The 23,614-nt window shown below is 47.4% G+C and overlaps 1 protein-coding gene across 5 annotated transcripts; it reads right to left on the bottom strand.

Annotated features, from left to right (window-relative positions):
- Positions 1 to 795: 795 nt before the first annotated feature.
- MTMR4 (myotubularin related protein 4) lies at positions 796 to 23,168 on the bottom strand. Of its 5 annotated transcripts, none has more exons than XM_019736329.2 (19): positions 23,056 to 23,168; positions 21,841 to 21,879; positions 18,505 to 18,594; positions 18,046 to 18,162; positions 17,431 to 17,513; positions 15,484 to 15,644; positions 15,275 to 15,371; positions 14,960 to 15,073; positions 13,955 to 14,151; positions 13,582 to 13,710; positions 12,945 to 13,056; positions 12,272 to 12,467; positions 11,856 to 12,041; positions 11,612 to 11,782; positions 11,308 to 11,462; positions 5,992 to 7,393; positions 3,641 to 3,751; positions 3,310 to 3,398; positions 796 to 3,089 (listed from the first exon to the last, which is right to left on the bottom strand). In XM_019736329.2, the coding sequence occupies exons 2-19, from the start codon at positions 21,841 to 21,843 to the stop codon at positions 2,912 to 2,914; spliced, it is 3,591 nt and encodes a 1,196-aa protein (XP_019591888.2). In that variant the 5' UTR covers positions 21,844 to 21,879; positions 23,056 to 23,168; the 3' UTR covers positions 796 to 2,911. The 5 variants fall into 5 exon arrangements, with proteins under 5 accessions (XP_019591888.2, XP_019591887.2, XP_019591891.2 ...); XM_019736328.2 differs by having other exon boundaries at positions 19,979 to 21,879; positions 23,056 to 23,114; XM_019736332.2 differs by lacking the exon at positions 23,056 to 23,168 and adding an exon at positions 22,528 to 22,550.
- Between the last annotated feature and the right edge of the window lie 446 nt (positions 23,169 to 23,614).

Here is a 23,614-nt window from a genome sequence, read left to right as displayed (position 1 = left end):
TCGGCGCAGCGCACCTGCCTGCCCGATGCCCCAGCCACGTGCGGCAGCATGGGACTTGTGGGACATGGCAGAGGGGTCATATTCCCTCGGCGTCCTAAAACCGACAGCTTGGGCTGGGAGCTGCTGCCCATCAGGTAGTGTTAAGTTTTACAAAGAAACAAGCCCAGTTATCCATCACGGAATACTGACATTCGCGTACTTCATTCACCGCAACCAGCGTGCGGGGATTTAGAACTCGGAAAGTGCATTTGGCAATACAAAGTCAGTCATTCTTGAGAACAAAGGGCCTAACTCTATAATCTTAGTACTAACAATTGAATTGCTCATCTCTCCAAATAAAATTGTTGATGGTGGGGTAGTACCCTGAGTAAAAAGTCACCTTTTAGATAGCATTTTATGTAATTTAGGTATACTCTTTTAAGCCAAGGTTTTGCTCAGGACAATCAAGGTGGGATGAGAACTGAGGTGCCAATGAAGACGGCATCAGGAGAATACAGGCACAATCCTGTGTGCCTGATCAACCAGCTGGTGAAACTGTAGACCTTAAAGAGAAGTAAACCTCACATGAGAAGGGACAGAATTCTACAGCATCCCTAAGGATAACTCCCAACCAATCAACAAATAAGAATATAACAAGAGTTGTGCTGATAAAAAGAGAGGTCCATAAAAAAAATGGGAATGGTTAGAAGGAAGGGGTATAAATGTTTTAGTTCTTTCTCATGGTCAAAGAAAAAACTGAGTATGCATTAGGTTTTCTTAAAAAGTAAAATGAATAAAAAGACCCAACAAAGCAGCACTAATATAGAGATTTTATTTAAACTGTATTGAGTTTTTACAGCACATTGCATGTTTGTCACAACGCAACTGCACAGTTTGGATTTTTGGCCACATCATGTCACTTACACCCACAAGAGCTCTGAAAGGAGTATTTGATGAATATATCTGAGGCGACAGCCCAGAGTCTCTCTCCAAGGCCATGCAGTATGTTCACTGATGGGACAGTCCCTCAAAACAGCCATACAAAATAGACAGATACAGTCCCCTCAAATGGTACCAATCTTACTCCTAAAAACGGGCAGAGTGAAGTACAATGAAAGTCAAGTTAATTAAAAAGCCACTCACAACTGGCAGTAAATTTTAATGATTGAGAAAATGCTTAGAAGAATTTTATGTATCAGAGACAAGGGATAGTTTGTTACTTTTTCAATGATCTCAGGAATTTCCCAGACACAAAAAAAAATCACCATTATTCAACTCCATTTAAACGAAAAAGAGTTCTGCTAGACTGACCTAAATACGCCAAAACTTTTTAGGTTACATCCATGGTAAGTATAAAAGCACAGATGCTTCTCTGTAGGATTGAAGAAAAGGTCAGGACAAATACAATTCTTGTTCTAAATGAAGATCCTAGTTATTTTTGAATAAAAAATTTTTTTTCTAGGAAGCAACATGAAAGTAGCAGTTAGACAGCTACCATAGTAGGTTTAAAACAGGATAAGCCCAAGTGTAATTTACCTCTTATACACCAACAAATTAAGGAAAATGTATAAAAGAAATCCTAGTGGTTTCATTATAGGTCAAGGAGACTGTATCTGTCCCAACCACAGTACATGGCTATATCACTGGATCTTTTGGTTAAGTGCCACTGGTACATATTAAGATGAAAAAAACAAAACGAAACAAACAAAAAAAAAACAATGTTTGGTCCAAATGGACACATTTTTCTCTCCCAATTTTGGTATCAAGGCTTTATTCTCTTCTGTTTGGGTTCCATTGTTAAGTGCACAGAAATAGACAGCAGCATTTGTACTGAAACCCTCACATACCAAACAGCATATTCTAGGAGGTAAAAACCAAACACTAAATTCTACCCTCAAGGTGTCAAGTGTTCAGGATAAGAAGCAGTGTGACCCAGAGGAGGCAGCAGCCAAGGGAAAGACAACATGAGGGAAGTGGGCAATGGAACGACAACAACAAAAAAAACCATGGTTTTATTTTCATGCCAGGAGAGGATCAAGGTGTAGCTCCTGTGTTAGCACCAGGACAACTAGAAGTCAGGCGCAAAGGGTAGGTAGGGCACAATCAGCAAATATTTCACAAGGATAATTTCTGCTTTTCCCTTCTCATTCTTCACAGTGCATACCTCAAGAGCTGTCACTGAGTCACACAGATTACTGCCTTCACAGCTCAAAATAACTGATTTTTGCCAGGACTGAATATCAGCAGAGTTTTCCTCTGCTCCCAAAAATGTCTCACTCCCTACAACTGTCCCCCCAAACTGAATATTCACTGATGCTGGCCAATGAGCCAAGTGAAAAATACAGCAAAACCTCCACTTGCTGAACCAGTCTTTCAAACCAAACTCCACAGAAAGACAGAACTAATGCAACTAGAGGGAGTGCCTCTAAAGACTGAGCCTTCATGCACAGACACAGAGCACAGAGGTACAGGGTATAGTTCATTTCAAATAGGATAGGAATTCCTACCTTATATACTATAATCAGCTTTTTTCATGGTGGAGGAGAGATGGATCTTGTTATCACTTGGAGTTTGGTTATACATATGCCTTTCTATTGCTGTTTGGGGCACACATCACCAGGCAGTATCTATGAAATCATCATCTTGTGACCCCCCCCAGGAGAAAGAAGCTGGAGTCACCAACTCAACATTAAGCTTCCAGACTCTGGGTCTGGATCAGGACCATTACCCCAAGGTGAGGATCTCACCCATAGAGGACCTCCTGTCAAATTGGAATTCCTCTGCTCCAGTCTCATGATACCGAGGATTTCTTAAGACGGTATCTTTGAGCTCTGTAATTTCATGAGCCACACCAAAGAACCTTCAAAACTACACCTGAAGCAGATCCTCTCTTCAAACCTGCTATAATTGGACAGGTAATCTCCTCTGGCATTCAACTGGAAGCTGTAGCAATGGGTTTCTTCAGATGTTGGCTCATGAGTTCCCTGGCACGAGATACTTGGATGTGTTCGTAACATGAGTTACAGACGAGGACTGGGTCATAGAGTTGTTGATCAGGTATGGGCAACTTCAGGTGGCAGCAGCCAGCACAAAATACATTCCCACAATTTCTGCCAAAGCACAAAGAAAGAAGAGTTCATCAGAAATGCCAATATACTGAGATTAAATGATACTCTAAAAGGAATTACATGAGTCAATAAAGAAAAAAGTTGGGAGCAAACAAAAATAGTTGCTATAAGGATGTCTCCACTTTCATATTAATTCAATGTTGTTCATATGTAGGTACCTCACTGCTTTTCGAGCAATATCAAATCACATAAAACATCTTACCTGCAATGGTGTCTTCGTTTGGCCAACCAGAATTCACAGTCACAGTTATAGCAATGTGATGCCATATGGTCTGGAACCCAGCGAGTCACCTAACAGAAGAGACAAGGCAAAATTCTGGGTCCTTGTGAACAAAGTGGAAGAGCAACACTGCAACAAGGAGAGCATCCCAGGAGAAAACAACAAGGCCTATCTTTATAGTTGGCCATTACTCTCCTAAAACGAAGACACTCATCTGGGGGAGAACTTGGTCTACAGCATGTTACTCATCTCTGAGAAATAGAAGCACACACTGGCTTGTCTAAGTACCTACCACATATTTGCCTGGACATACCTCAGTCTCTTTCTTATCAACAGGTTCCCAGCTTGCTTCTGAAAGGCAGTCTTCACTGTGATCGGAGCCAAAATCTTCTGTGTCACTGCCATCTGACTCCTTCAAACACGTCTGAAGAAAAGGCAAAGACATCAATGTCATCATCATCTCTAATATTTGTTTACTATATATACATCATGCCCTGTTCTAAGTGCATTACATAACGAGAACTTCTTTAATTCCTCACAACAATCTTATGATGTATACTATTATTATCTCCATTTTACAAATAAGGAAACAGCACCACAGAGCTGATAGGTAGTCAACCTGGGATTTGAACCTAGTATTCTGGCATGAGACCCATGTTTTTCTTTTTCTTTTTTTAAGTTTTTATTGGAAAAGGGGAGCAGGACTTGATTGGGGAACAGTGTGTACTTCCAGGACTTTTTCCAGGTCAAGTTGTTGTCCTTTCAATCTTAGTTGTGGAGGGCACAGCTCAGCTCCAGGTCCAGTTGCCGTTGTTAGTTGCAGGGGGCGCAGACCACCATCCCTTGGGGGAGTCAAACCGGCAACAGCAACCTTGTGGTTGAGAGGACGCGCTCCTACCAACTGAGCCATCCAGGAGCTCAGCGGCAGCTCAGCTCAAGGTGCCGTGTTCAATCTTAGTTGCAGGGGGTGGAGCCCACCATCCCTTGTGGGAGTCGAAGAGTCGAACTGGCAACCTTGTGGTTGAGAGCCCACTGGTCCATGTGGGAATCGAACCAGCAGCCTTTGGCATTAGGAGCACGGAGCTCCAACCGCCTGAGCCATCCGGCCAGCCCAGACCCATGTTCTTAACCATTATTTTAGATCAGTGTCGGAAAACTATTTCTCTTGTTACATCTAAACCTGGGGTTTGCAAACTATAGCCCATAGGCCAAATCTAGCCTATTGGCTATTTCTGTAAATCAGGTTTTATTGGAAGACAGCCACAATTATTTATTTACATATTGTCTACGGCTGCTTCTGTCAAGTAGCTGCGACAGAGACTGTATGTCCCACAAAGCCTAAAGCATTTGCTATCTAGCCCTTTATCAGAAAAGTTTGCTGACTCCTGTTCTAAATCATCATCCTGAATAGTGAGAAGTTGTTAGCCCTGAACATCCCATCTCAGCAAGTGGGCAGCAAGCAAATGGGAATGTCTTAACAGGAGGACGTGAAGTGCCTGTGTAGATAACAAGATATTATAGGCAAGAAGCTGACTTCTAGAAGCTCTGGAGGACTGCTGTGCCAGAACCTCAGGCTGCCAACACAGCAAAGCCTACATGGTCATCGCCTTTCACCTGGATTATCCCAAATCATCCTAACCTGGGTTTCAGCTGCCTCATCTACTTGATACAATATTGCTAGAGTAGTACCGTGTTTCCCCAAAAATAAGACCTAGCCAGACCATCAGCTCTAATTTTTGGAGCAAAAATTAATACAAGATCTGGGCTTATTTTACTATAATATAAGACTGGGTCTTACGTTAATTTTTGCTCCAAAAGACGCCTTAAAGCTGATGGTCTGGCTAGGTCTTATTTTCAGGGAAACATGGTATTCTTCAAATACAAACCTGATCATTTACTCAGTGGCCAAAAATGTTATTGCCTTGAGGATAGAATCCAAATAAGGGAACTCAAGCTAACCTTTCCAATCCCTGTCAACTTCTCCAGTATCACCTCCCACACTACCCAACTTCCTCCCTCACAGTTCCAGCACAAGTGTACATGTACATATATACACACATACGCACCCGCACACACCTGACCCTTTGTTCGAGCCATACCACTGGATACCTATTGCCTCCATGCTTCTGCAAATGGTATTTCCCTTTCACTGTCTACCTAGCTAAACATGACACATTCTTCAGCACTCAGCTCAAGCATTATCTTCTCAGGAAAGCCTTCCCTGACCTTTCACTCCACCCTGGCCCCCAACACCTGACGCTTCCCTCAAATAAAATACTTAAGAATATCCTAGGGGTGGCCAGTTAGCTCAGTTGATTATAGAGTGCGGAGCTCTTAACAACAAGGTTGCTGGTTCGATCCCCACATGGGCCACTGTGAGCTGCATCCTCCACAACTAGATTGAAACAACTACCTGACTTGGAGCTGATGGGTCCTGGAAAAAGACACTTAAAATAAAAAGTTAAAAAAAAGAATATCCTAATCATTTGCTTATCTCTCCCAAAAGACTGAGCTCCTTGAGAGCAGGGACTACGTCTTTCATCTCGCAACCCATCCACCAAACATAGTGACACACAGCAAGTACCCAAGGAATGAATGTTGAATGGATGCTAGGCTAATGGATAGAATAAATGGATGCATGGATGGCAGCAGGTGAATACTTACAAAATCATCCTCATAGTCCATGGGCGGCTCTGCTGGGGGTGCACAGCAGTGACGGATGTCCAGCCTCATCTGCAGCTCACGCACCTGTCGACGTAGCTGCTCCACCTCTTGCTTGTACCCTGCTTCGATTTGCCGTAATCTATGCTGGATCACATCCGTGGGAAAGGGGAGTCCATCGTCATCCAGGTAGAGAGGAGGCACTGGAGAAGGGCAGCTCAGTGGAACAGGCTTTGTGCTGGACACCTGCTTTGGGTGGCCCGACAACCATATCCGGTTGTTTTTTCCTCCTGGGCCAGTACAGTGTCCATTGGAATGACTAGAACAGAGAGGTGACTTCACCCCTTCTCTCTGAGCCCACTGGCCCCCAAAGCAGGGCCCAGTTGCCCGCATCTGCTTACTATTTGACCTCTTACTACAACAACCATAGGAAAGCAGCCGCCGAGGGGTGGTCTCCCCACTCGGGAGTGAAGTCACCATCCCCTGAAAGCTGTCCCAGTTGGACCCTAACAAAGAGAACTCACTGATCTGGCTCTGAGAAATTGGCTTTCGGGCCAGTTCCAATGGTACTTTCCCAAAGCGAGGATTTTCCAGTAACTGCCCATTCCTATTATTCCCTCTTTTGCCAGTGTCTTCCTCCCCATGAATCAGATCTGGTATAGAACTGGGCTGTTCCTGGTGGGAGACGCTTGCCACAGACCCTGGGGGCTCTTGGTTGAGAAAGTCCGCGCTTGGGTCTGCAGGAGTTTGGCAGGTAGCACTCGGTGGGTTGCAAAGGGTGCCCAGACTGTGATCTGGAGCAGATCTGGAGGGCACACCTAGCACAGAGTCTAGCTGGGCCTGTTGGGGGGTGCCTGCAAGGGAGTCCTGGGACGACTCAGGAAAATCACAAATTCCATCACACTTGTTGGAAATGACTTTAGAGAGTGCACTGACATCTTCTTTCTCAGGACAATGTTCAGGTGGCTCCTCTGTGCCATCTAAAGTCCTACCCAGCTCATCCTGGGCAGGAGGGTCTGGGGCTGGTGCTTCAGTCTCTCCCAGGACTTGGATCTCAGGATCAGAGGTGTTGCTCTTCATTTCCTGGGGCACTGTGGCATTAAGCAGTTTGTAACTTGGAGAACAGCTTTTGTGACTCTTGAAAGGTTTATTTGTCAAGTAGTCTTTCTGGCTGCTGGGCAGAAGGGGAGGAAGACCCATTTCTCCGGCAGTCTGCTGAGGACCTCCTATGCCAGATTCCACGAAGGCTGTCTCAGATCCTTCTGGGTTGCTATGCCATGGCTCCAGGCCGACTCTGGCCTCCTGACAGTGGTTATTCAGGTTAGGGTCACTGGATGTGCGCGTCAGGGGGCTGCTTGTGTCACAGGCAGAAAGAAGATCATCCATAGATCTGGTTTTAGGTAATCTGGAATGACAACACAACACCTCCAGGTCGGGAAATGGGACCCATCTCCAATATATAAAATCAGGTCATCAAAGCAATATCAAAGCCAGAGTTGACAAGAAATAGGACATTTAAGATTACAAATAACCAACGTTCACTGCAAAAAGTTTACTCTGAAAAAAGTGTAGGACATGAACCCTGTCTTCAAGAAGCCTGGATCTGTCCTCAGCTTTCATCAGCCCTCACCCTACACAATCTCCCTTGACAATCTATCTCAGTCACTCCCATGGTTTTAACTGCCTTCTAAGCTGATGCCTTCTGAGTCTAGTATTTCAGCCTCAAACCTAATGCCCAACTGCCTCTATCACACATGGTTAGACAGAAAGAAGATGGGTTTTGGAGCTAGACAATATTGGCTGTGACACTGATTATCTATATGACTACAAGTAAGTTATTTAACCTCTCAGACACTTGGTTTCCTCCTCTATAAAACGGTAATAAATTATAACTTGTAAAGATTCTATGATTCAAAATATAAGCAACCAATGACAAATTTATTAAGGCTATCCTCATGACTCCTTATTTTTACAGCTTTCCTTACTATTAGTTATCTCTCTATCACAGTAGTAACCAACACAGCTTTTTACAACCAGCAGTGTGCTCCTTTGAGTCCCAAGTCACCATGGAAACTTCCCCTAGTATACAGTACTTGAAGAGTTCTAGAGGTATTTGTGCACACCAAAAGGGTAACAGACATTTTGAAGGATGACCTCTCAGACTTTTAACACAGTTCACAAGTCCTTAGAGCAACAAAAACTTCAGGGAAATTTGTCAGGAAATAGCAGAGACGTCACTGGGCTCCTACTTTCAGATGTCTCAGGCCAGCCAATATAGAAAAAGCTCTCGAAGGTAGTTACAATATCGCTGATTTTTCTAAGTGTTTGGTTTTTGAAACATTATGTTTTAAAGGTGTTTGTGTTTGATTTTACTTTTGTAATCAATTTTATATTAGTTTTATTTTTTTTGTGGCATGAAATTCCAGGAAGGCAATAACAATGGTTATGATTACAGTCTCTGGAATCCCATAGGCAGGGCTTGAATTCCAGCTTGGCAACTTTTTAGCCTTTTTTTTTTTTTTTTTAACTTTTTCTTATGGAAACTTTCAAACATGCAAAAGAAGTAGAAGAATTTGAAGAATTCCCACATACTCTTTACCCAGATTCAACAATATCAACAGTCTGCAATCATCCACAGCTGATGCTTATGTACACCAAAGGTTTAATCAATAAAATAATGCTGATAGAGACAATAATGCCTGCGGAGTCTGGAACAAGAGACTCATCCGGCTAGAGTGGTCAGGGAAGGCTACACAGAAAGCGTAGGATTTGAGCTGGGTATAGAAGAATGTGTTGGACTTTAATGAAAGAAGAGGCGAGAGGGCAGGACATTTTTGATCTTGGGAAAGGTAGAACCAAAGGTTAAGTCAGGTCAGCTGTTAAAGAAACTATTTCCTTTAAGACCTTTATACCACCATTTCTCTAAATCCAACTCTCCATCTTGAATTGCCTATAGCATACTTCCTCTTTGCTGTCAACTAGTATTTCAATTCTAACCTACCTGTATCTCCTTTCTCCCCAAACTGACTTGTCTTCTCAACTTTTCAATGTCTATTGGTGGTACTAATATCCTCCCAGTTTCTAAGCTCAGGGACTTGAAAACTGTCTTTGGTTCTCTTTACTCTTCACCTCTACCCTCCAATATTCAATCAACTCCATACCCTGCTAATGGCTTCTCTATGATGTCTCTGAATTTAATCCTTGTCTTTTCCAAGGACTCTTGCCCTTATATCCGAATGACAAGAGTGCTGGCTGGTCTCTGTGTCTCCAACTACCCTGCTCAGTGATTAGTTCTCAAAAAATCCTATTCTCGCCAGGCCACAATGACGTCCTACAATGATTTACTATTGACAACTGAATCAAAATAAACTCCTCATTGTAATGTTTAAAGTCCTCAATGAACTATCCCATACTTATTTCTCTCTATTCTTCAAAATAGCCAACCCCTGCCAACTCCAGAGAAGTTCTTTAAAACTCTCTCGTGTACCAGTTCCTTTGGACCCCTCTCCACCAAACTCCCAACTCCCTTCATTCCATTCATTTGTCTGTTCATTTAAGTATTTACTAAAGGACCTATTATGTGCCAGGCCCTGAGACAGATACTAAAAAAGCCATAGTTCTTGCTTGGTCTGCCATAAAAACTTCTCTGAGTAAAGAGTCACCAAATGATCCCTTTCTTACTTCTCATTTCTCTAAAAGCTTTGAACTACACATGCTCTTATTTACTTAGATGTTGACTTAGAATTATCTTACAGCTTTTTAAAGTATCACGAATAGCGTCAATATCTTCTATTTCTTTGGTATAGCCCATAAACCCTAGCATAGCACTAGGCAACTAGTAGGTATTAAAGAAACATTTATTGATGTGAAAAATTAGATATTGATTTAAGGCAATGATTATTGAATGGGTCACAGAACTTAGGGAGAATTTCATAAGAAAATTATGGCCCCTACCCCTGGAAAAGTAAACTTTTCAACCTATACCCAAATTCTGCATAGTTTGAGGAAGGAGAAAAATCACAGAACTCCTGAAGCCTATGCATGGGCCCCTGACAATGGACTCAGCTCCAAAAACGCTAAAACCAACAATTAAGGGGGTTGGGGTTTTTGTTTTGCTTTATAATATTCAACCAATTATGTAAGTTATATTTTAATTTTAAAAACGTTTGCTGGTACACAAAAATCAAAATCTGAAATGTACATATCCTTTGAACCAACATTTTTATCTGTAGGAATTCACCTGGCAGAAATACTAGCAACAGATGCAAAGGTATACATGTAAGGTAACACCACTGAACTGTACCCTTAAAAATAGTTTAGATGATAAATATTATGTTATGTGTATTTTACTACAATTTAAAAAAAAGATATGTGTAAGGATGTTAACTAAAGCACTCCTTGTAATGAGAAAAAAAAAGGAAATCACCTAAATGACCAATAGAAAACTAGTTACATAAATTATGACACACTCTAATTTTGGACTATTATGCAGCCTCTAAAAATAATAAAGCAGCTTTATATTGTCATGGGGTGACACCCTAACACAAAGTGAGAAAAACAACTTGCAGAACAGTATGCAAAATATGATTCTGTCTTTGTATGGAAAAAAAATGTTTCTGTATGACAGTATGAGAACGTGGACATATCTACGTCCAGATAAACATCTGGAAGGACACCTCTGGGGACAAGGATCAGGGAGGGAGGACGTTCATTTTCTACTTTTATATTGTTTGACTTTTTCATTTAAATAAGGAACACATATTACTCTTATAATTTAACCAACCTCCATTCTACTTCCCCCAAAACGTTCTGCCAGAAGATAACTTTAAATTTTGTCTCCCGTCAAATTCTGACCTTTTTCTGACAGAGTAATGTGAAGGTCATCCCCCTTCTGGGAGCCTGTTTCCCTGAGAGTCAGAGGCTTCTGGAAGCTAATGCTGGATACAGCAAAGGTTACTACTAAGACAGCAAGCTACCCATCCATGCCTTCTATCAGGGAACATAAGACCATTCCCACAAACCTTCCTGAAACAGTCCCTTCTCTCCTGTTCTCCTCTCCCCTGCTTGGGTATGTCACACAGGATGATAACAGTTACAGGAAACAAGGTAACCAGTCTTATCTTAAGGGAGGACCTTGAAAATGCACAGAGTGCATTGCACTCCAGGCTAGCTACAAGTCTTGGGCCAAACTTCTCCAACTGACTCAAGAAGTTGCTTTTAAATATCTCGTAAAAGAAAGAAAACAACATTTAGGTAAAACTCAAAGCAGTTATTGCCTTCTTAGTGGAGAAAGGTAGAGAGCAAGAAGGGCAATCTTACCTGTCCATAGAGCGGCCAGAGAACTCCTGGCTCTGAGCCACTGGAGAGAGGTAAAGATCCATGTTCTCCTCCCCGAGTGTGCATGGAGATGATGCTGGCAAGTAAACAGCTGTCCAGAGGTGCAGGGCCCGGACATGACACACAGGATGCAGGACCTGGGGAAGCAGCCCATACTAGTGTATTGTAAGATGGTCCAGGTCCCGCTTCCTTCCCTAAGCCTTTGGCCCTATGTTCTCCCCAGTGACTCGATCTTTCTCCCTCCAGGTCTCCAGGCAGCACCTATAGGATAAGGGCTCAGGCTTACCATGTCTGAGCCGGGTGTGTAGAGGAAGTTATGGAAGTTCTTATTGCCAGCTCGCAAGAGGGCCCACACAGAGCAGGTCCGCTTGTAGATGTTGCGTTTCTCTCGCTCACAGGGGTTGTTGGCCAGGAACGTGCCGTACAGGCAGGAGTATGTGTGCTGCACCAGTTTTACCTAGGGAGCCGAGACAGCTTGTACCTGGGGGCCTCGGCCACCCTACCCCCTGGTCACAGGCTTTAGGACTTACCAGGAATGCTTCATTGAACTCGAACAGGCAGGGGAACTGCTTGAGCAGCTGATGAACAGAATCAAGCCACTGGAGGAACACAGGGCACTGCTCATTTTGGTCCTCTGCATTCTCCTGGTGGCCACAGCGATCTCCAAACTTGTGCCCAAAATCCAGCCAGTCAGACTCTACTAATACTTGGAAGCCCTGCAAAGAAGAGAGTTCAAGCTTAGGGCCTCTCTGGAAAGGTTAGTGTGCCACTCCCCAGGGGATGCCAGAAGCAGGGAGCTGGCAGCTTCAGACAAGAACAGGACTGAACACAGAAGAGGACTCAAAGCACCAATGGCCTCTACTGAAAATCTTCAAAACAAATCCATAGGGCCGAACAGTTTGCCCAGCACCCCCTTTCCTTGTTCTTTTCCAACGCTTCTCAGTACCTCCAGTGTCCTGTAATACGGGTCCAGGAGTATTTTGGCCAGGGCTACGATCTGTGGTGTCCGGTCCCAGCCATCGGAACAGTGTACCAGCACAGGCCGGCCCTCCCGGTCTACCGTATTAGCCACAAGCACGGCTGCCTTTAGCATCACCGACAAGTGCTGCAGCCATTTGGTGCTCTCCAGTGCCGACAGCCAGCTACACAAGAGCAGAAATCAAGTTTGTCACTAAAAGCACGGAGGCCACAACAGTCTCTCCATCACCCACAGCCAGTCACAGCTAACAAAGTCCCGAGTGAGGCCTGAAGCAAGAGGCCCAGCCCGTGGCTTTTCTGCCAAGAGAAGGTAGGGAAGACAGGAACTGAGAGACTCTTAGGATCAACAGAAAAACTAGGCAGCAGCACATGCACATTTAGCCACTTTCTTTCCACGGTTCTCTGTGTTCTCTGAGGAGGACAACTGATCCAAACAAAAGGAACCCCACGTCCTGTGGCCGTGCCAAAGTCTCGGATGAGAAGTAGAAGACATGTTCTTGGAACTGGCTCACTGCACCCATGCCCTCAGGTCTCCTGTACCTCCACACTTCCCATCCCCCTGTCTAATTTTCCAAGAACAAGAAGTACTGGGTAAGGGATGAAACTGGAGGGAGGATGGAACCCGAGCAGGGAACACCTACTTGCTGGGGTCTGGCATCTGGCTACACACAGCACGGAGGTAGTGGAAGCTGTTCCGGATGGCATGGATGTTGGCCATTCCCATGAACACAACCTCACAGTTGGGGTAGTACTCTGCAGACGTGAAAGAGGTGAGTGACACCTAAGACCATGTCCTAGAAAACAGCTCAACAGGACAAGAGCAGTCCCAGTGGGCAAAGCTTTCCTGGCAGGGCACAACACTCCATGATTTAGTTTCCACAGCTAAATGTACTCCAGAAATCCCTATCACCCATTTATACTCAGGTGCCATATACTAATAGTAGTAATAATATTAATAACAAATGATAACCGTAGTACTGCTAGTAATGACAACATAGAGTGAATTCTCAATGGTAGTTGCTCTGTGCCAATAATTTTATACATGTAACTTCCAAACATCCAACAACTTTGCGAGGTATGCATCATCCCCATTTTTCAGAGGAGAAAATAAGACTTAGATTAAGGAATGGAAGCATAGTCACAGCTAGCTAAGTGGCAGAGTCCTGATTCCAAGCCAGCTTTGTTTGGCTCCTTTCACTCCACAAGCTGCCCCGTACCCCTCCTGTCAAGGCCACCCAGAGCACAGGTTGGCTGCAGATACTGGGGTGACAGCAATACCTTCACACTCGCAACCTCCACCCTTGGCCCGGTTAGCCACGGCCGCCGTGTAGGATCGTGCATCCAGGATCAGCAGCTTCTGGGGGGCTGCTGTGCTCTCCACTCCAGAGCATGCAGTCAGGGAGGAATCTAAATACACAGCAGTGAGAAGAGCCTGGGTCAGCCAGCCACCCAGCCTCACCCTACGCTGGGGTACTGCCTTTCTGAAGAATATACTAGAGGCCCCTCACACCCCACAGCCTCCCAAAATGCAGGGACCCAGGCAGCCTGTGTGTTGTCATCTTCTTCCCATCCTCACTGAGGACTCCCTGGGAGTCAATGCGGCCAAAGTGGGGGCCTGCTCCCCAGGGGGTCAGCACCACCCACACCTTACCGAAGTCAGTGTCACATGCCTCGCTGGCATCACTATTCCCAGTGCTGAGGGAGCTCCCAGTGGCTCTAGTCCCCGGGTCCAGGGCACAGGCTTTAGCGATGGACGTGACCAGGTACTCATCATCGGCATTGCGCCAGCCCCACCAGCTGATCTCAGGCTGGCTGCAGCGGGCGATGGCAGCCCCATTGCGTAGGTGTCTGACAGAACAGAAAAAACCAGGGTGCCCTTGGCATTCACAGCCCCCAGAGGCCACCACTGAGACTCCAAGGGAACAGAACCAAGACCTCCAAAGCCAACAGAGGCTACCAGTTCATCCAGGCCATGAAAATAGCAATCAAAAGCCCCTAGGGCGCTTTACAGTATACAAAGCGCTGTCACACACATTTCTCAAATGGGCTCTGTATTCCCAAGGTGACTTTGACTCATCAAATCTGCACAGCACTTGCTCCAGGTACAGACACCCAGCAGGAGAACAAGCCTGAGCCCAGAGCATGAACAACTCAACTTCAACACCTGTCTCATTCTGTTTTAGCTACACTGTTCTGGTCAGGGGTCGGCAAACTTTTCCCATAAAGAACCACACAATCAATTTTTGGCTTTGCAAGTCACAGCCAGTCTTTGTCACACAGTCTTCTTTCTGTTTTTTGTTTGTTTGTTTGTTTGTTTATTTTTTTAAATAATGCTTTAAAAATGTAACAACCATTCATTGCTCATAGGCTGTACATAGCATGGGTTGCAGTCAGGATTGATTTACAGGCCATTTTGCCAACCTGTTCTAATGCAAAATTTTACACATACCTAAAAAAAAGGAAAGTGAATAAAGTCCCCAAAAGCCTCATCCTTAGGAGAAAAAAAACTAAGGCATTTTTTTGTTTTAAAATTATTTCACAGCCACTTCCTGGCAGGGTGTCAATTCCCAGTCCACCATGCTGCTGCAAACCTCCACTTCTGACTCTTATTGCATAAACACATGTCCTCCCTGTTTCCTATCCCTCATTGCCTCACCTATACACAACCACGGGGATCCGCTTCCAGGAGCGGAAGGAAGCCACATTCTCCAGCTCTTTATCTGTGATCCACACAGGAACCAGCAGCTTCTGAGGGTAACTGGGGCACAATCTGAAAAGAGACCAGATGGGATCACCGAGCTTGATCTAAGACAGGGAATAACAAGATCCCCGGGGATCGCTTTGTGGGAAGAGGGACCAGGAACCCTCCTTCCCCACAGAGCCAGGAGCTGTGCCCACTGGGCTTTATCCGTATGTGGAGGAGGTCTGGGTCTGGACGGCTGTTTTGGTTCCCCAGCCCCTGCCCTCTCACTTGTAGTTGCTGTTGATATGCGAGACTCTCCAGACATTCTGCAGGTCAAAGCCCATCCTCGCCAACTCAGCCTCCTGCCGACATCGTATGTGCTCTCCTGCAAAACAGTCCCCACACGTGTCAGCATCCAAGAGCACCACGTCAGGGGGTGGAGGAGGGATGCAAACCAAGGAATAAGAAGTCTCCCAAAGAAAACAGCTTGGCCTCACCTGGCTGACACAGGTGAGTATGCTGGTCCTCCTCGGTCAGTCCCAGGCACCAGGCGTGGTAGGCAAAGGCAAAGAGGTCCTCAGGCTTGGCAGGTCTTGCTGTGGCCCGGCTCAGCCGTGAGAGCCACTCTTGGCACTGCTTGAAAGTGGAGAAGTGGCACCTGCCAGGCAAGAAGCCACAGAGTGAAGCAAGACGCGGGTGTGCATTGGGACCAAAGGGTCAAAAACATGGCCACAGGAAGGCAGTGGAGAGAGGAGGCTGCAAAGCAGGAGGTAATTGGGACCCTGGGAAGGACCAGGGACACTGGCCAACACCTGAGAGAAGTTATCTTTGTCACAATTCTCCTCCCAAGAAGTCTTATCCTTGAGACATATTTGTCCCGTCTAATGGCGCCCTACGATTTCTTGTATCAAATCTAAAAGCTATCACATGGCCCTGAATGTCGCTACTCCTTGTGTTATCTCCCGTGACTCCTTAACATACACCTTCTGCTTCAGGCTGAAGTCCTGCTCCCCTTATTCCTGTCTTGTTTTTTTTCACTTCTGCTTGTGAATATCTTCTTTCAGCCTAGCCACACCCTACTGACACTTTGAACATAGTTCCAGTCCCACCTCTTCCTTGAAGCCTTCCCAGCCTATTCCATTCCACAGACCCCTTCCTCTCTTATTCTTAATGTGCTTGGAGTATTAAATGGTAAGTTTTTCCATAGCATATTTCCACATGTTAACTCTTCTTTCAGAACTAGACTTTAACCTCCTTATAGGGAAGCGCAATGTGGATTTTCCTGAATCCCTACGGACTGAGCACGCGGCAGGCTCTAAGCTGGGCATCCTTTTCATAATCCTTAGAGTATTCTGACTCCTCTTTCTCTCATATCCAATCTGTCAGCAAATCATGTCATCTCTACTTTAAAAAATCTGACCACTTCTCACAATTTTGATTGTTACCATCCTACACAAGCCACCATGATATCTCACCTGGGTAACTGCATAAGCTTAACTCGTCTCCCAGCTTCTACCCTTGCTTTTGTCCACGTCACCTTCTAGCTATTCTAAAATAGCAGCCAGAGTAATTCTATAAAACATTAATCAGATCACATCACTCCTTTGCTCAAAACCTTCCAGTGGTTTCTCATTTTCCTCAAAGAAAAAGCCAGTCAGATGACAGCCTGGCACCCATCCCCTTATCTCTCAGGTCTTATATCCTACTATCCTCAGCCATATGTACTCCACTCCAGGCACGCTAACCTAGCTTCCTGGCCATTCTTTCAATATGTCAGGTAAAAATGCACCTCGGGGCCTTTATACTCACTGTTACCTCTGCCTGGTACATTCTTCCCCCAAATATCCACATGGTCACTTTCTTCAGGTCTTAACTCAAATGTCACCTTTTCAGTGCAGCCTTCTCTGATCACTTTGTTTAAAGCTACAACCTTCACCCCCATAGCACTCCATATCCCCTTTCCCTGCTTTATTTTCTACCTTTACCCTTAACATCATTTAACATATTTTACTCACTTATTATTTACTGCTGGTATCTCCACATTAGAATATAGGTTCCATGAAAGCAAAAAATTTTGTCTATTTGTTCCCTGCTGTATCCCCAGTGCTTGGAGTAATGTGCTTAATAAATGTGTATTAAATGAATAAATAAATGAACCAACAATGTGAGTGCAGTATGGCAGATATCGTCCTACATGCTTTCATACACATTATCTCATTTAATCCTATGTGACCCCCTGAGCTAAGCATTATTCCCATTTCTTCGCGTCAAGATACTGTGGGTCAGAAAACTGATCTCTCAGCCCAGACAGGATTTTGACCTCTTCTTCCAAATTGGGAAAGTGAGGCAGTATTTTTCCTTTCTTGCTTCACAGAAACCCTGCAGCAGACAGGTCTGGGCAAGATTAGGGTGAGAGGACCTGAGTGATGCCCCATTGCTCTCACCTCACCACTTTGGAGTCCTTGCAGGCAATATGCAACTGGAACATGTCACGGCTCTCCACACTGTCAATCATCCGGAGGGGAACCTTTACAGGAAGGGTAAACTGAAGCTCAGATCCCCTCTCCCCATATCACACCTCATCTCCACCCCACCCCAGATGCTGATGCATCAACAGAAGGAAGAAAACAGACATTTACTGAGGGCCTGTTAAGTGCCTGGTAACTGTGCTGGGTCCTCTACATATGTGACCCCAATGAATAATCATAAGAAATCTATAAGGCAGGTGTTTTCACTCCAAATTATTAAGGAGGAAATTGGGCCTCAGTTGGGTGACTTCACCAAGGTCACATAGCTGTTAAATGGCACTCTTCCAACAAGCCACTGTGCCCCTTAGAAAGGCCAGCAATAAAATAAGGGAAAGAAAGAAGGGAAGGGGAAATAAGAGAGACAGAAAGACCTATAGCTAGAAAAATGAGGCAGACAGGAAAATAAAAAGTTAGTCAGAAAAGGGAACCCCAACTTTTTGGAGACATGATCAGGTACAGCATTGGAGCAATCCCACCTTGCACCTCATAGGGATTCTGGCTTGAGCGTGGGAGAACATGACAGGAACTCACGTTGATGACAGAGTCCTTGAACTTGATATGTAGCCGGTAGTTGGAGATGGCAATGAGGGCATCAGCTGCCCGGCCCAGGAACTCCACTCCCTCACCCTGCAGCACTGTGAAGGGTACCTGCCGAGGGGCAGAGGAACCCTCAGTCCAGAAGTGAGTCACCCTCGATTCCCTTCCTCCATGATCTGTGGGATTCCCTCTGGAAAAGCTGGGCCAAGACAGGACAGAAGAGTCCTCTCCACGGTAACAGCACCAGGCAACAGCTGTACAGGAAAGCTGCCTTTCCTTCCCTGGGGCCAAATGCTCCATAATGCACATGCAGACGGACTCCCCTCCCTCCAGAAACCAGGGAGCAGGAAGCCAGAACTCCGGTACTAGCCCCTTGGAGATATTGGGATGGGGGTGTGGGGGGTTAACCAAGCAGGGAGTTCCACCCATCCTGGGCCCCCAACTCCTCCTTACCTGCAGATTCTCCTCCTCTTTCACTAGTTCCTTGGGGGGGAACAGATCCTTGGCTTGGATGTACTCCAGGCTGGGGGGCCCCTCCTCACCCTGTGGAGACGGCCTCAGCCCTAAGTCACCAGGCCCATTAGGCCTCATTCTACAACCCTCCCCTCAATAAACCCACATATACCCCACACACACTTATAAAGGTTGTGGTCACTAGAGGAGGGAAAAGGAGAACTGGCTTGATGGGAGGTGTTCTCAAGCCTAGTAAGCCTCAGGAAAGAGTGGTCCAAAGAGGAACTGAGAACCTACGCTCCTCTAAGGGGGAATCTCCGTGGTAGAACCAAGATTCCCCAAATGGAGGAAGAAAGAAAACTAAGGAGAGGAAAGGCTAATGTAAGGACAAGGCACAAGTGGTAATGGGAAGTGCTGAGATGAGGAAAAGGAACCAGGTATGGCAGCTGATTACAGAAACAAGAGAGAAAGCAGGCACCCATGGCCACAGAGGCTTTGATCTGGTGGGTGAAGGAGACAAAGAGGAGTGGGCTGGGGGATTCAGTCCTGTGCCTCTAGAGGGCCTTTATGGATGCTTTCAAAAGGAGGATGTTTTGGAGCTGAGCTTATCTTCCACTTAGGCCCACATTGCTAACCAGCCCCCATCATCCGCCAAGCCACCTGCCCTGCCAGCTGATCTGAGGGGAAATCCTGAGGATACCCAGAGCAAGCAGAAGTCACTCTCCTCCCAACCACTAGGGAGGGGGGGAAAAGGGAATCCACGCGCCTGGGAGGAACCAAGAGACCCAAGGACAGCCAGGGTAGAGAGAGATGCCTGGCAGACACCCACAGGGGGTGAGGAGGGGAGGGTGGGAACATCTGAGAGGACAGATGGGGAAGCTGGGAAGGAGCATTAAGCCAGAGCGGGAGGAGGGAAGGGCTGGGAATGATGCAGAGTTACGGAGGCCTGCAGAGGTAGGGAAGATGGAGAAGAGAGCCTGTCTGGGGGACAGTCAAGGAGAAAAGACTGGCATATCAGGTGAGGGATGGAGTGGTGGAAGGGGAAAGGGACTGAAGCCAGGGAGACAACGCAGACATCCTGTGCTCCCCAACCAGCCCCCTATCATCCCAGACAGCCTACTAGCCACATCCCACATCCCCAAGCAAGGATGCAGCGGGTGGGACCAAGATGGAGAGGCGGAGGTAAAGGGACGTATCCCTGCAGGGCGGGGCCTGGAGCTCTGCAGTCAAGGGCAGTCGCTGCGGGACCAAGATGGGTCACAGAATTTCGATCCCCAGACTTCGACAATCCCCAGCACCCAAAGATTAAAGCAAGTCCAAGAAAGAAGAGGGGCAGTTTCCCCCTCCCCTTCCAGGGGCCTAGGGAAGGGGGATGGGCTGAAATTCGGATTCTCGGGGGTTGGCCCTGGGCGGACCCCTGCGGGTGCAGCAAGCGCTGGGGGCCCGGGTCCCCGCAGGCGAGGCCGGCACTTACAAAGCAGCTGAGCATGGAGCAGGAGACGCGGGCGGTCAGGCTCATGGTCGCGGGAGGTCTGGGCCAGCGCACATGTCCCCGGAGCCGCTGCGCTGCCCGCCAATCCCGGGCGCTCGCCGCATCCCGGCTGCGGGGCTCGCCAGGTGCAGCCGCGGCGGCCAGGAGGCGAGCGCGCTGGCGGTGGGGCCTCCGCGCGACTCCCGCGCGCCTCTCCCCTCCTTTCCACAATGGAGCGAGCTCAGCTCCGCCCTCCCACACGAGCGCCGGAGGGAGGGGTGCCAGGGGAGTGTCCAGGACGGCGCGAGGAAGCCAGGGGCGGGGCGGTCCCCGGAGCCCGGCCCACAGCCCCAGGCCCCTCCCTCCCCGCAGCCCCTCAGCTGCGTGGGAGGGCGTGCTCAGGGGACGTCTAGGGGCTTTCAGGAGTCTGGGCTACCGGACTGTCCCCAGACTGCATGAGAGGGGAAGGAGAAATGCCTACATCTTCTCACTTCCCATTTTCTCAGGTGAGCCGCCCCACACCCGTTTTCACACATCCGTCCCCACGCCCTCCCCTCCTATCTGAGTTCCCGCAATGCCTGTCCTAAATTCCCAAGATGGAGCTCACCCACTTCCACCCCGTGCCCTTTCCAGTTTCAAGATTTCCTCCTTTCCCTCCAAAACCACCACCCACCACACACACCCCTGTCCATCACGGTCCTCCAACACCCTGACCTCACTAAAGCCCACTCCCTTTCTGCTCCTTACAATGAACACTGGGCTAGTGCCAGATAGGTCATTCCACACTCCTGAAAGTGAAATTCCCTGAGTTTTTTATTCCAAGGCCCAACCGTACTCCTTAGGCTCCATCCCTCTCTTGTTTCACATCCTCTGATGTCTGGGTAAGAAAGTCTTAATTGGAAGAGAGAGAATTTTTAAGGCTGGGAAAGAAAAGAGCTGAAACTATGGCCCACGGCAGCTATGCAAAAATGAAACTTGAAACCCAAAGATATAGGGGGACGGTGGGAGTTGGGTAGAGGGCCAAAGAAGAAGGAGCAGTGACAAGAGGCTCAAAATGTCACCAAGAGTCACACAAGTTGCTGGTTGGAACCCCACACTTCCTGTGCCTGGTAACTTTCAGAAACCAGGGCTTGGGTTTGGGTTTGGGTTTGAGTTTTGGAAGAATGGGAGAAAAAAGTGACATTTTATTAAGCATCTACTATGAGCCAGACATGTTTCAAACATTATCTCACTAAAACCTTTAGATTCCTCAAGAAGTAAGTCTTGTCTTGTTTTACTGGTTAAGACTTTAGGCCTAGTGAGAAAGTATGCAGTTACTTACAGTTAATGGAAAATACAGGGGATCATTATAACCACCCACACCCCCCAGTGATATTCTGGGCACCTTGAGGATGCTATCCTGCTATATATCCAGTCATCTATTCCCTGCAATAGCTTAACAGACAGCAGCACCTTAGAGCTGGAGAAGCCCGGCAGTTTTGGTAGCGTCTCTCCTGATACGCACCCACAATATTCAAGGACCCCACTAGGAAGTACAACGATCTCGAGATAAAGGAGGCCTGGCTTTTCAGACCAGAACGGAGAACTTCTACCAGGAACCAAGAAAACCAAAAAAAGGGCAATTATGAAGAGCTAATTGCACGTGCAGAAAAAAAAGACTTCCAGAGGCTTCCTCTCCCAGTGCTGTATGTTGGCTGATGTTCTGTAATCTAAAGAAACTCTAATTTATCTCCAGAGCAGATGAACCTGTTTAGGAGCTGAACAGAGTAGCCTGGAGCTCAAGGTCCGGGAGGGGCGGGGCAGCTTCACAGGAGAAAGACAAGAATTACAGAAAACACAAAGGTCTGAGGAAAGAGAGTACTCACCATTCTACCGTGGTGAGGGTCCTGGCTGCCTGCTTCTCACTGTAAGGAGACAGAGAAACATAAGAGTAAAGAACACCATTAACATCACCATAGAATGAACAAATGCCATACATCTACTGCTGAACTGCTCTACAACTCTTAATATCCTCCCTCACAGAGAATCCAGGCTTTCCACAAGTCACCATACCAGACAGAGGCAATGGGAACCACATGGGGAGAAAGCAACAAGTGATTCTGCAGGGCATGAAGTCAGCCACAAAGTTCTGGAGCAGGACTGAGAGTATCATCCAAGATTATTCAGCAGAACTGAAGTATCTTGATTCCCAGACCCAGAAGGATAAGTAGAACGCTCCAAATCCTGTTCTTTGTGGGAGAGCAAAAGAACTGCCAACTCTGAAGAGACAGTGGCTGCTCAACCAAGACCCACCTCTGGCGCTGGTGGGGACATGAATCCAGTGGAATGTCTGTTGGCCTTTGAGTCTGGTAGTAGCACCCACCTGATCTGTTTACTGGGGGCAAAGTCCAGAGCAGAGGACAAGAGGGAGGGGACCACAACCTGTGATCAGAAGGCAGCAGGGCTGGACAGGTCCTGCTGAGTGTACTTACACTACGTGGGGTGATACAGGTTAGTGGGAGGAGGTCACACAACAGGGACAGAATCAGGCCAGCCCAGGCCTGAGTTAGTACCTGTCAACTGGGCCTAAGCAACAGAAATTTCAGGATAGGCCTCCTTGGCCCACTTAGGGAGCCAGGCCCAGGTTTCACTGACACTTTCCTTCATGCTTGCTATCTGAGTTCGGGCAGTCCAGCAATGCCCCCCCGGAAGGCTGCAGGTATAAAAGCCTCCATCTGTAGTCCTGTCGCCTCCCTCATCACAGCCCACGCTTCCTCATGGGGGAGCCAGCAAGCGGCAAGCCAAAGGTGCTGCCTCACCGCCCACTGGCACGCAGCCTCAGGGAAACGGAGGAAGAGACAAGGACCGGGCCTGGGAAGCCCAGGGTTCCTGGACCTAAGGGATCTGGCCCCGGGGGGCGGGCCACGCTGGCAGGGGAGCCCAGGTGCCCTGGTTCTAGGGGCGGAGCCTAAAGACTCGGAGGCGGAGCCCCGAATGACAGAGGGCGGAGCTCACGAAAGCTGGTGGGGTCGGGGCGGAGCCGAGCAAGCCGGGGTCCTTGCGGTTCCCAGACTGGCAGTGCACGGGGCATGGTGACTCACCCAGGCGGCGTCCGCCCGACCCTCGGAGGCCGCGGTCTCACCACTTCCGTCTCCTGCAGCTGCTGAGGCCGCGCAGCTTCGACCCCCACCACGGTGCCCCTCTCCCCAACCAATCATATCCCTGATCTGTGCCCGCCCTAGCCAATAGCCACACAAAGTCCCGCCCTGCCTCCATTACGCAGCCGCCGCCTTCACTCTTCACGCAGCTCATTGGTTAAATTAGGCAGACGCCCTCCCAGCCTTTAGCCTATCGGGTGCCGGAAGAAGAGACAGTACCTAGAAGGAGGAGGTGCGGTGCTGGAGAAGAGACACAACCAATGGGAAATCACAGCGCGTCCCTGCGACAGCCAATGGGAAAGCAGTGAAAGGGGGGCTGCTGACTAAGGCTCCAGGGGCCGGAAGTGGGGGTGGCCTGTCGCCTACAGGTAGCGCAATTGGAGGCGGGGACTTGTAGGGGCACAGGCCTTTACAGCCACTTCCGGTGGCAACCCGGTGTCGGTTGTACTTCCCAAATAGGTCCCCAGTGGCACCTCGGTTTATCCATTTCCCCTTTTGGTTT

The sequence above is a fragment of the Rhinolophus sinicus genome, linkage group LG15 (assembly GCF_036562045.2).
Source record: "Rhinolophus sinicus isolate RSC01 linkage group LG15, ASM3656204v1, whole genome shotgun sequence".
Taxonomy (NCBI): Eukaryota; Metazoa; Chordata; class Mammalia; order Chiroptera; family Rhinolophidae; genus Rhinolophus; species Rhinolophus sinicus.
This window is presented reverse-complemented; position numbering and strand designations above follow the sequence as displayed.